The 12,794-nt window shown below is 36.9% G+C and overlaps 1 protein-coding gene across 1 annotated transcript in view; it reads right to left on the reverse strand.

The window, feature by feature from the left end:
• Positions 1-220: 220 nt before the first annotated feature.
• The window catches only part of LOC140146738 (lipid scramblase CLPTM1L-like), a 29,692-nt gene continuing 17,118 nt past the window's right edge, over positions 221-12,794 (reverse strand). The window contains exons 7-12 of the mRNA XM_072168613.1: positions 10,325-10,608; positions 9,211-9,410; positions 7,954-8,044; positions 5,305-5,349; positions 4,024-4,139; positions 221-3,005 (exon numbers count right to left, since the gene is read on the reverse strand). Of these exons, the coding sequence (XP_072024714.1) occupies positions 2,900-3,005; positions 4,024-4,139; positions 5,305-5,349; positions 7,954-8,044; positions 9,211-9,410; positions 10,325-10,608 (842 nt within the window). The 3' untranslated portion in view covers positions 221-2,899. The remainder of the gene's footprint in view (positions 3,006-4,023; positions 4,140-5,304; positions 5,350-7,953; positions 8,045-9,210; positions 9,411-10,324; positions 10,609-12,794) is intronic.

Genomic DNA, 12,794 nt, shown 5'->3' on the forward strand with positions numbered 1-12,794 from the left:
TTCAATACGAAAGGTCAAAATTTTCAATTGATCGTCGGCTTTTCATCCCACCTACATACACTTTCAGTATAAATCATCAGATTTATAAAGTTTACTTTGAGTACTGTTAAATATCAAAATATAAATTTTAATCATTTGCCATAAAATGTGTATTACATTGCTAATTTCAAAAAATCAAAATTATTTGATATCAGAAGGACATTCTTCAGTATTCAGATATGTCTGATATGCTCTAATGTCCCACAATAAATACTGTCCAAACGTTCATACCCCATCCCTTAATTTGCGTGCTTTTTGTGCTCCATACAGCTACCACTTTTTATGTATAGGTCTATGTAAGAAAACTCAAATTCAAATAATTTTAAAACAAGTGACATATGGTTAAAAATCAGCAAAGCGCAAACATTTACACAAGCAAAAATAACCACTTTTACAGTAATATGCAATTCACTCATGGATATCATTATGCTTGTAACATACACCCCTGCCCAATTTTATGCCTATTTTTGCATTTTTCTCAAAAATTATAGAGCATTGGTGACAAGTAAGATGTGTATATTATAGGGGCAAGGACTACAACTGCTACACTGGAAATTTTATTTCAGCACAGACAACAGTTGTGGAGTTACAGTCAAAAATGAGGGAAAACCAATATTTGATCAATAAATCAATAACTACTTGCCTTGAGTTGCTGAATTTTCAGTGCAGTAGTTGTAGTCCTTGCCCCTATATAACATATCTTGCTTGTCACCAATGCGCTATAATTTTTGAGAAAAATGCAAAAATAAGCAAAAAATTGGCTAGGGGTGTATATAGTACCTTAAAGAAATGTGGAGCACTTTAGCCTCTCATACACATTTCACTGCAACAAGTCAACATTGGTGGCACAGTTCCTCTTCACATAAAATGTGCTCCCCATTAAACTTGGAGTGAGGCAAGAGAGGTATAGCACTTTGTCCATGTACTCAACATATGTTGGCACTGTGCCAGAGGATGATTTAATGAAGCCCCATCATGCACTGCGAAAGTGTTATCACTAGAGTTTCAACTGCCACTTTACTTTTCAAATCCCATTGAACTCTGTGCAAAAGATGTTGTTTTAGAATTATGCGTGTGTCATTATTACTTGGTCGATTTCAGAACAAAAGTGATGTGTGTTTAAAGGATAATTCATACCTTCTGTAGATAACATAAAATGTGAAATCGACCAGCATCTTCACAGCGTTTTTTATGTAAATTTAACTGTACAAATTCAAATTTAACCATGCACTTCTATGTAGCATAGCAAAGCAGTGATGTCATGTTACTCACACTGCTCACCTGCTGCACAGTAAACCCAGTGGGGTGGTGGGTGGTACTTCAATCATCCTCTGGCACTGTGCCATAAGGCAGGCCCTTAGGCCAAACACCACTGAAAATATACATGCGAGGGCCCTGCATTTCTTACAGGCCCTCAATGTTTATACACGCCCTTCAATCCGTCATATAAATTTTATATCAAAGAAATTAAGAAAGAAAGAAAGAAAAGAAAAGAAATTTAACCATGCACTTCTATGTAGCATAGCAAAGCAGTGATGTCATGTTACTCACACTGCTCACCTGCTGCACAGTAAACCCAGTGGGGTGGTGGGTGGTACTTCAATCATCCTCTGGCACTGTGCCATAAGGCAGGCCCTTAGGCCAAACACCACTGAAAATATACATGCGAGGGCCCTGCATTTCTTACAGGCCCTCAATGTTTATACACGCCCTTCAATCCGTCATATAAATTTTATATCAAAGAAATTAAGAAAGAAAGAAAGAAAAGAAAAGAAACGAAAAGAAAAGAAGAAAAACGTTTTCTCAGGTGCTGTTTTGAACCAAGGACCCCTCGGGTGCTAGACACACAATTGGGGATACCGCGCCATGGGGTGTACCTTAGCCGGCCAAGCTTTATGCGCCCATATGTGTGTTTATCTGATGACGCCATTGCATCAGGTGGCATACTTAACCTTGCAGTTGATTTGTGCCAGGAGGTTTTTTGATGTTTGGTTTGGTTTCCATATTAAATAAGGCACAACGGCAACTGAATCTTACAGCCTTAGTCTAGTTTGTGTAAATATTCAACCTTAACCCCATGGGCACTACTGCTTCTCTTACAGTGCCCTGATTTGTTAATTACATGATATAATCATCTGAGTAACCAATCAAAATAGAGCTTTTAGATCTCGTAGCAATTTTAAGCTTAATCCCCTTCAGCTCTACTGGCCATTCTAACCATACCTCTGATTGGCTCAATACATGATATAGCCCTGCTTGTAACCAATCAAAATAGCTTAGCTGGTAGTGCCCATGGGGTTAAATATCTGTATAATTTATACATAATAACAATATGCTCTCAACTTTATTGAAGGGTGATGATTTCAGTATAAAGTTGGTTTACCCATTGAAGGTATGTCTGTTTGTCAAATATTGAGGTATTCCTGTTTATATCCATACACACCCTATGGAAGCCTTGAGCTTAATCTCCCACACAGGGAGTGTGAATTTCAAATGGGGTTACCTGAACGGGGGAAACTCAAATAGAAATCTACACCCCTAATGTGGGACATTAAGGTTATGTCTTCCTAGGGAGTATATGGGTTTCAACTGGAATAGCCCTTTTGCTATTGCACATAATCCTCATTTTAATCCATGCGTTTTTCTCTACTTTTGTGGGTAATGGTGGATGGTTCCCTTTACACAGCATAATATTAATTAAGTCTTTGTGTGTTTTCTCCTATTGTGATGGCATAATGGTGAGTACAGGGTGGTTTCCCTTCATATGTCATCCCATTATTCATTTAGTCCTTGTGTGTTTTCTCCTCCTGTGATGGCAAAATGGTGGGTGGTTTCCCTTTACACAACATAACATATTCATTTAGTCCTTGTGTGTTTTCTCCTCCTGTGATGGCACAGTGGTGGCTGGTTTCTCTTCATATGACATCCCATATTCATTGACACGAGTCTTGTCCACAGGATAAAGCCTGGAATAAGAGATAAGAATATTGAACTGAGTGCAATGCATTAGTCAAAATAATCACATGCGCTGTGGAGATATTGCATTACGGCTCTCAAGTTAAATGCAATAACTTCACGGTGAGTGCCATTATACATCATATACTTCGAGAACATTTATAATAAAATAATAGGTAATAGTATTGATTACCATCTTCATCGCAGTTAAAATACGTCACACCTTTAACTCGAAATCAGTCTTTGCACAAGTCTTTGAGCCTGATTGTCAGAGCATACCAAAAATGCCCTAAAATTTATGTTTTTGGCCCTTATTTCCAAAAATTGATCCAAAATTTTAAATTGACTTTCATTGCCAGTTAGAACTAAATAAATGATAAGGATTTAGCTATGTTTCATTTGACAAAACTGGATGATATTTTTTTAATCCAAAAATATAAGTACTGAATTTTTCTGGAATAGGGAGTAGTATAAATTTCCAGCTTGATTGACCACAGGGTGCAACTGGAATTGAGATGGAAGTGAAATCTTCCACAGGGGGGGGGGCATGGATTTTAAATGTGATATCCCAATTGGTTGTAATTCCAAAATCTCTTTCAGTATGGCTGTGGATTTTAAATGCATAAAGTAAAGCCTCCAGCATACTTTCCTGCCGCTTGACAAGCCTTGATTGTGTCCGTTTGTCTGCAATACGCCTGCGCCATGCCGCTCAGCGGCAAGCGACAGGGTAGTATGAAACCAGCCTAAAAACTTGATAGTTAGCATATGTGCTTACTTATACTATATCGAGCGCTTTTAAAACATGCAAACATGAAGTGCCTCATCCACAAAAGTGTAAAGGGTTTTGAGTAAATCATCGATACACATAGTTATATACAAACAAGTTAACCTGCAAATTTGTGTTTCAACCCCATTAGCTCAGTCGGTAAAGCGCCAGACTTTGGTACAATTTCATGTTTTCAAAAGCGCTCACTAGTAAGGACATATGCTAACTATCAAGTTTTTACGGTATTAGCCCATTTTACTTACCATCTCTGATAAAGGTAGATTAGAAAAACAAAATCATCTCTGAAACAGGCAAGGCGATGGGCTGTTGGCATGGTGATGATAAATGCAAACATGTCATCTATAAATGTGTTGAATGCCTAGGAGAGAAGTCAAACATAAAGTTATATTACTTTTAAAAGAAAGGAGCATATTTCTATAGCACAATTACATAAGATCAAGCTACACTTTCAAAGAAGAACGACAGTCCCTTGCTCAGGTTGACGCGAGCGCTTTGTTAAAGTTAATAAAGAGCAACATACAGTGTACGCGGAGCTTTGTGTTCTTTCAAACACGCCAATCTGCACCGACCAGCATAATCATCCAATCAGATTATCGCCCGGGATTATCGGTCTGTTGTTATGATTGTCAGACAATTGAATCAGCCAATCAGAACCCCACTTGCTGTGTTAAAACTGTGCATGCTCTTAAAATGAAAACAACTGCAGTTCTTCTCTGCCACAAACTGTAAATAAGGTCTTTGTTGCTCATTTTAGCATAATAGATATACAAAATTATGTCAAACGAGAGCCATCATATGCCATTTTAAAGTTCCTAAAATCCAGCAGCCTGGACCTCGCCCCTGGTGGCACTTAAGCAGCTACTGGAACCCCACTGAGAACCGCTTGCTTTTCTTGCATGGAATATGGAAGCTGAACACACAAAAAAGGTTCCCTGATGCAACCGGCTTAGACTGGCTAAACATGGGTATAGATAGTCAAGAAATGCACATATTTTGTAAGATCTGGATGTGCTCTGTTCATTCAGGTACTTTTTGTCACTGCCGACTTACATATATGTTACACTAGATAGCAAATCAGTACAGAAAATTGAAATGAAAGGAATGCATTGTGGGAAGTGTAAGATATCTTCTCTGGGACTAATGATGGTTTTATGCTTTCTTCCGCTTGCCGCTGAACAGCGTGCCGCTTCATCATACCGCTTGTACTTGTCTGCAAGTGGAGCAGCACACCGCTGAGCGGCAGCGGCATGACTCTGAAAGCCACTCTTGCCGCTCAGCACCGCTCCGAAATCGTATTTTGTTCTCATACGTCAGAGCAGCACCGCTCCGAGTTGACTTGAATTCAACTCCCAGCGGTGCTGCCGCTGCGGTAAAGCGGTGGGGTGATCAATATATTGGCTTGCCGCTGGTCACCGCTATAGCGTTTTTGGTGCGATTGCGCAGTGAAGTAAAATCATCATCAGAGCGGCAAAGCGGCAGGAAAGTATGAAACCAGCATTACTGGTCTTACAAAAAACTCTTACCTTGTACATAAATGCTCGCCATGGTAAATGTGCTACAGATTTGAGCTGTTGAGATTCAAGATAAATAATTACCAAGTTAGCAATTCAAAAATTTGTATTTAAAAAGCTTGTAGACTTAATGTTAAAGCATTAATATTTACACAAGGTCAATATCTGTTTCAGATATGCGATAATGCCCCATACTAAATGTTATTCTTTTAACACAAAGTGCACAATACATGTGTTTACCAGCTGTACAATTTATGTTTTCAAAATAAGGCAATAGAACAAAATCAACAAATAGTTAGATCTTCCGATCGACTATCGATGCTTGGATGATCCGTAACGTTTATAAAATCAATTAATTGAATATTGTTAATTGCGATAACAAATGAATCTTTGCATGTAATGATATTGACCAATACAAATTTACCATTAATTCTCTTTAATTAGTTGAAGCAACATCGACCGTCATCCAAAGATCGAATAAAATGGTTGTGGGGCCTAAATTAATCAACTTTACAGGTAACTCATATTACGGGATGGGGTATGAGCGTTTGGACAGTATTTATTGTGGGACATTAGAGCACATCAGACATATCGAATTGCATTCTGAATACAAAGAATGTCCTTCTGATATCAAATAATTTAGATTTTTTGAAATTTGCAATGTAATACACATTTTATGGCAAATGATTAAAATTGATATTTTGATATTTAACAGTACTCAAGTAAACTTTATAAATCTGATGATTTATACTTAAAGTGTATGTAGGTGGGATGAAAAGCCGACAATCAATTGAAAATTTTGACCTTTCGTATTGAAGATATGGATCTTTTTCCCAAAACACCAAAAAAAATTAGGTCTTTTTGGGAAAAAAATCCATATCTTCAATATGAAAGGTCAAAATTTTCGTCGGCTTTTCCTCCCAGCTACATACACTTTAAGAATAATTAATTAATTATTTCGCTCCCATTTTTGGTTGAGCACTTTACCTTTGGATGATTTCAACCATCTTGGATGTATATCTTGGATAATTAATTATTTCGCTCCCATTTTTGGTTGAGCACTTTACCTTTGGATGATTTCAACCATCTTGGATGTATATCTTGGATTTATTTATTTACACTTTAAGAATATATCATTAGTTTGATCAAATTTACTTCGAGGACTGTTAGTGTTATATATTAAAAATGTGAAAAATATTAAATTTTAATAATTTGCCATAAAATTGGTATTATATCGCGAATTTCAAAAAATGAAAATTATTTGATATCATAAAGACATTCTTCGTATTCAGAATGCAATTCGATATGTCTGATGTGCTCTCATGTCCCACAAAAATACTGTTGAAACTCTCATTCCAGATCCCTTAACAAAGTTTAAAACAATTTCTGTCTTTGGTGCACCTTAAAATTGCAGATGTGACCTGCTCACACAAGATAAGCAGACAAAATGACTTCCTGAGATATACCAGATTTGAAATGGTTATAGCATTTAGCATTTTGGTGTGATTTGTACGTTATGGTTGTACCACAGAATTAATATGTGATGTGATCAAGCAAAATCAGTCGGAACTTGGTAATAATAAATTTTCAGTTTCTTACAGGATAGTACAAAAAATATTTACAAAGCTGGATTTTGCAGAAACCCCCATTTAAATTGAACAACCAGTTCTAAAGATAATACATTTGTAGCAATTATAGAGTTTCCAAAACAATAGGAAACAAAAGAAAATATTTCATTTGCTTGGCTATATCTCAAAATCAATATTTCCGAGTTCCGACTGATTTTGCTTGATCGCATCACATATGGACAACCATCCCTAAACTGCCACATGCAATAGTGTGGTCAGCTATGGGGAAAATGGGGTGTATTTGGGTCCTAGCGGATGGTATGCAGAACAATTATGTGTGATAATAACATTATAATGCATTGCATCACTCCTTACACAGAGTCAGTGCATCGCATCATGAAGAGTGTCTAGAATCATGCACAATTACAGAATTGGAAACTGGAATTGAGATGGCAGTGGTTGTATGCAATGGGCTATTCTAGTTGAAATCCATACACCTATGTTACCTGAAATGGACTATGTTACCTGAATCATGGGTAACTCCATTTGAAATATATACCCCCTGTGCTGTGTATGGCTTTTAAACGGAATAGCAGGCCAACTCTGGTGTCTTTTGCCCCCCGGCCCCCCAACTCAACCCTAAATTTAGGAATCATGAGAGTTACCAAATAGCGAGGAAAAGGGGTAATTTTTTACCAGTAGCAAGGACCGCGAAATTGGCAAAATAGGGGTATTTAATTTGGACTGTCCGCAAATTTGACCATGAAATCAGCAAAATAGGGGGTATTTAATTGCAATGTCCGTGAAATTTGGATAAAGGGGGTACTTGAGAAATTCCGGTAATTTTATGTCAATATTTAGTGTCATTGAAAAGAGGTGTTTGAAATTCTAGTTATCAAAAAGAGGTATTTGAAATTCTAGTCATTGAAAACCACAAAAAAAGGGGTTGTTTTTGGCCAAATTTTGTCCTCGATTTTGCATGAAAAAGGGGGGTAAATTTGATGGAAAATCATTGCAAGGGGGTCTTTGAAAGATTTGGTAACTCTCATGGTTGCCAACTTTTGCGTTGAGTTGGGGGGAGGCTTTTCCTTACCTTATAATTGACAAATAATTGAGGCAGCATAAATAAGAACCCAAATGCATAGACTCCATTTACTAAACTGTTGATTAACCAAGAATACCAACTGTTGAGAAATATATAAAAATAGCAACATGTAAATAATTTTTATTTATAACATTCGGCCAAAGCCAGCCAAAACCCAATAGTGCTCAGAGGCTACTAAATCAAAGGGATGCCAACAGTATATGATCGTATTTTGCACATTTTTCATTAAAGGGAAATGTTAAAAATAATAATTGCTGTTGGACATTTGTTATATATATATATAATTATAGATTCATTGTAGACAATAATTTTTAGTACCAGCAAGTTTCACGATTTACTGTTATGCTTTTGATTTGGTCTTCCGTTTTACTGTTTTCTATCCGTTTTACACATGTCTGATGGTTGGCAATTCTTCCCAAGAATATGCAGGTTAGATCCACTGTTTCGTTCAAGTCACTCTTGAGGTATATTTTGGTTGATACCAAAGTTTGCATTCAATAAATACAGTGTTTAACAAACTAAAATATCATTTTCCTTAAGCTGCAATTTGTCACTCAAACATCGCTTTATAGGCTCTTACCAGATATACAAGTTTAGAAATAAATAAAATATGAGCTAAATGAGTCTTCTGATGCCGATCAAAATCAAAATTTAGTTTTCAATTTCAATACTGTACATTAGCCATTCTCAGAACTATATTTGGCTGAAAATTTCATCATAATTACGTGAAAGGATCCAGAGATATGGCTATTTTAGTGTTTTTCAGAACAATAAATTACAAATTACAATACTATTATTGGCTATATCTCAAAATCAATATTCCCATCATCCTATTTACATCACATATCCAGCTCCAACAAAACCTGAAACAAGTCGCCAGACATGTTTTTGAGTTATACGTCTATGACATTCCCATATAAAAATCAAATAATTGGAATTCTTAATTTCATGGTATTTGACTGTGGGACTAACTGGACTTTCAAATCCTTGAAAGTACTTATTAAAAAGAGGTTTATTTAATCAATAATTAACAGTTGAATTATGATAATCCCTATTCAATCCTGTGTAAATGAGGTAGGAAACTAATTGGCCCATTTTCTCACACACAATAGTCGGTGTAGGTCATGTTTACTTTTCAAAAGGAGCTTATAACCTGAAAAAGGTAAATTGGTCCTATTTAAACCCCTTCTCCCCTACAACCGGGAGACAAAAAACAAACTAATGTTGCACCTGCTTGTTACTCACCTTTTATGAGGCACATAGATAAGTGAATACAAAGCACCGGCCACACATAATGGATACAGTAGATAGGAGAGATACTTCATAGCTTTCTTATCAAACTCTTGGGTTTCCTTCTCAGAGTCTGTGCTTGTACCAAATGACACGGATGGCTTCCATCCGGACCATGATATATGAAGCTTGAAGGCTTTCTTTACCTTCCAAACCTGGAATAGTATTAAGAAATAAGTCATGTGATTGATCAGATGAAAATCATGTGACTTTTCTCATTCAAATCACAATGTTTAATTTGACCTTTTCGGTAAATCCCTTAATTCTTTGCGGTTAGACCTGAGATGTTGTTATTGATGTCACGTCGATGTGCACATCATTTAGGGAAAATCATTACCGTGCATTTCAAAGCTGTGAACGATAATGATATGTGCACCGGTGTGACGACATCAGAGGTCTAACCGCAAAGAATTATGGGATTTACCGAAAAGTTCAATAGTGAAACATATGCACCGGATAATGGGCTGTTCCATTTGAAATCTACCATACCCTGTAGAAGATTTAAAAATCCACAGAGGGAGTATGTACTTGACATGGAAGTGGCCAGGGGTAATTATTTTGCAACCTACACTCCCATGTATAAGCCTTTATCTATATTTTCCACAACTGGAGTGAGCACTTCAAATGGAAGTTACCCAATGGTCTATTCAATTTGAAACCCATACACCCTCTGTGAAAGCAAGAAAGGATGCAAGGAAGGAAAAAAGGTAGGAAAGAAGAAGCAAGCAGGCAAGAAAGAAAGAAAGAAAGAAAGAAAGAAAGAAAGAAAAGAAAGAAAGAAAGAAAGAAAGAAAGAAAGAAAGAAAGAAAGAAAGAAAGAAAGAAAGAAATAAAGAAAAAAAGAACGAAGAGGAGGAGGAGGATGAAGAAAAGGAAGAAAGAAAAAAGAACAAAAGAAGAACAAACAAACAAACAAACGAACGAAAGAAAGAAGAAAGAAAGAAGAAAGAAAGAAAAAAGAACGAAAGAAGAACAAATGAAAGAAAAGAAAAACCCAATAATTTTTTCTTCATCAATTATTCTATTTTCTTGATCTCTTCTCTCTGTACTTTACTACATGTAAATTTACCTCTATAACTGTTCCAATACCAGCAGGCACCAGCACCAATAAGCTTGTATCCTGATCAAGTAGATACAGAAATATAACAATCTGACTGATGCTACGCCATACAATAGTCCTGATGGATAAGCCCACCATGGTGTCCCTCTTCTTCCAATATGATATGTCATTTTTGAAGGCAAGGAAATCAAACAATATATGGAACATGGAAACTAGGACTGTTAGTCCTAGGAGGTATAAACCTGTGTCTGTAAACAGTGACTTCACTTCTTCAACATCTTTCTCTCCAAAACCTGTGACATGAAAATAATGAAGAAATAAGACTTTGAATACAATTGAATACATGAATACAAAAGCCACCCAAGTCCATGGGAAGTGATTTTGAGAGAAAAACCTGTGTATCATTTTAATTCCTTCAGTTAGATTTACTTGGTTAATATGGTAAGTTTTACGTGCAAATGAGTGGATTAACATGTAATAGGTATGACGATTAGCATTTCAGGGACTTTGTGGGGTTCATTTTAAATTTTGGACTTGGGTGGTTTTTTGAATCATATACAAAGACAACAATGTTAAATTGAGATTACCACTAGTAAGATAATACAAAATAAAGCACACAGGTATGTATAATGTTGATAAGCATTCTGCCATGTAATATAAACCACACACTTTCCTTTATTAAACCCATTTTTTCTTCAAAAGTCACTCTCTAGCAATGAATGTGTTACAAGTGGACTTTTATACATACTGGATTTCAATCAATGTGTTACAAGACTCAAATCATGGAATTGGGTGATTCTTTCATACATGCTATTTTTCACATGCTCAATAGACACAGAGGGCGAATTTGAGTTGTTCTTTCATACATATGACAGGCCTATGTATAGCAACAATTTCCAATGCTTAACTCAATTTGGCCAAATGGACTTAGGTGGCTTTTGTATTCATATTATTCAATTGTCTGGATTACATGGAGACTATAGTTTGATCAGCTCGTAATGGGCGGGAATTGTTAGGCTTTTACCTCTATGCCGGAAAGTAGACCCACGTTAAGAGTGCTATTAGTTGACCTGTTTGGTCTATTTGACAAAGTATGTGACTTGAATTAATAAATATGTGATGCTTCTAGCGGGATGTCATCAGACAATTCTCAAAATATAATATTTTGATATTAATCCTCGATGTTATAAGGCCCGCCGATTACGAGCTGATCAAAGTATAGGACTGTTAGTACCAGGAGGTATACACCTGTGTCTGTAAAAAGTGACTTCATTTGTTCAACATCTTTCTCTCCAAAACCTGTGACATGAAAATAATGAAGATATAAGACTTTGAATACAATTGTCTGGATTATGCATTCGTCAATTGCAGTCCCGGCTCCTGGGTACCCGGGGCACTACGGGGACCTAGCCGGGACATGGCGGGAACTTCGTCAGCAATTTCCGCCCTTCTTAGCCGGAAGATTTCGCAGTACTCGTCTGTGGAGTCGGAGGAGCCGGGGTGGGGGCCCGGGAACTTGTCGGGTACTTCGCAGAGACTCGTGTCGGCAAAAAATTTCGTTGCTGTGGTATAAATGATTTTTTTTTAACGTCGCGACCGGCGACCATACACCATTCTATGTAGGCAATGTGCTGCTGAAAATAGTGCCGTGATTCGTGAAGATGGAAACTTGCGAAAAAGTTCGCTTTATTCTTTTATTTACTCAATGAACTTGTCCTTTTAATATATAAATATGCGTGATATATCAGTTTGAAATATACTCACTTGAATAATCCAAAGTAGTGGAATTTATATTCAAAATTGGCGATTTTTTTCAATCTGTCATTTGGATTTCATAGTACTGAACATCAAACCTTGATGACGTAGTAAAAGTGTAAGCCCTTTCTTATCAAAGTAGGCAACCCCTGATACTGTCAATCCATCTCGGCTTCAGGAAATGCTACCAAGAGCGGCCGATCACTCAATCGGCGAAAAAAGTAGGTCCGATTCACTGCTTCGGACAGTACCGAAACGAGTTCGTTGAAAATGGGAGGAGCAAGTTCTGTTCATTCATAAAATGTGTAGAAACTCTCAGGGGCGGTGTTTCTATATAATTTATAGATGATTGGAAAGAGGAAGACGTCGTCTGCCGCAGGCCGCAAGACGAAACTTGGACAGATTTCGATGGTCCCGTGCGTGGACCCAATTACAGACATCTATGTTTCAATACGATTTTTCCGTAAACTATAAAACCGGGGACCAAAACGTAAATCTGGCCAAGTTTATGCTTCGAGCTCTGCGCAGTGGCATTTCGCTATCGCTACTGTACTTTGCCGTTTGCTACACCGGGAAAGTAGAGAAAATTCGTGGTGAAATCAGAAAGAATTTGCGCCATTCCAAGGTATGTTTGTTCTCGAAATGTATCTAATCTATGTTTTGTATCATGTAGCTGACTACTGAGGAAACTTATAAACAAATAAAGCTCGACCTGTGTAGTATT

This window comes from Amphiura filiformis, chromosome 2, assembly GCF_039555335.1.
Source record: "Amphiura filiformis chromosome 2, Afil_fr2py, whole genome shotgun sequence".
Taxonomy (NCBI): Eukaryota; Metazoa; Echinodermata; class Ophiuroidea; order Amphilepidida; family Amphiuridae; genus Amphiura; species Amphiura filiformis.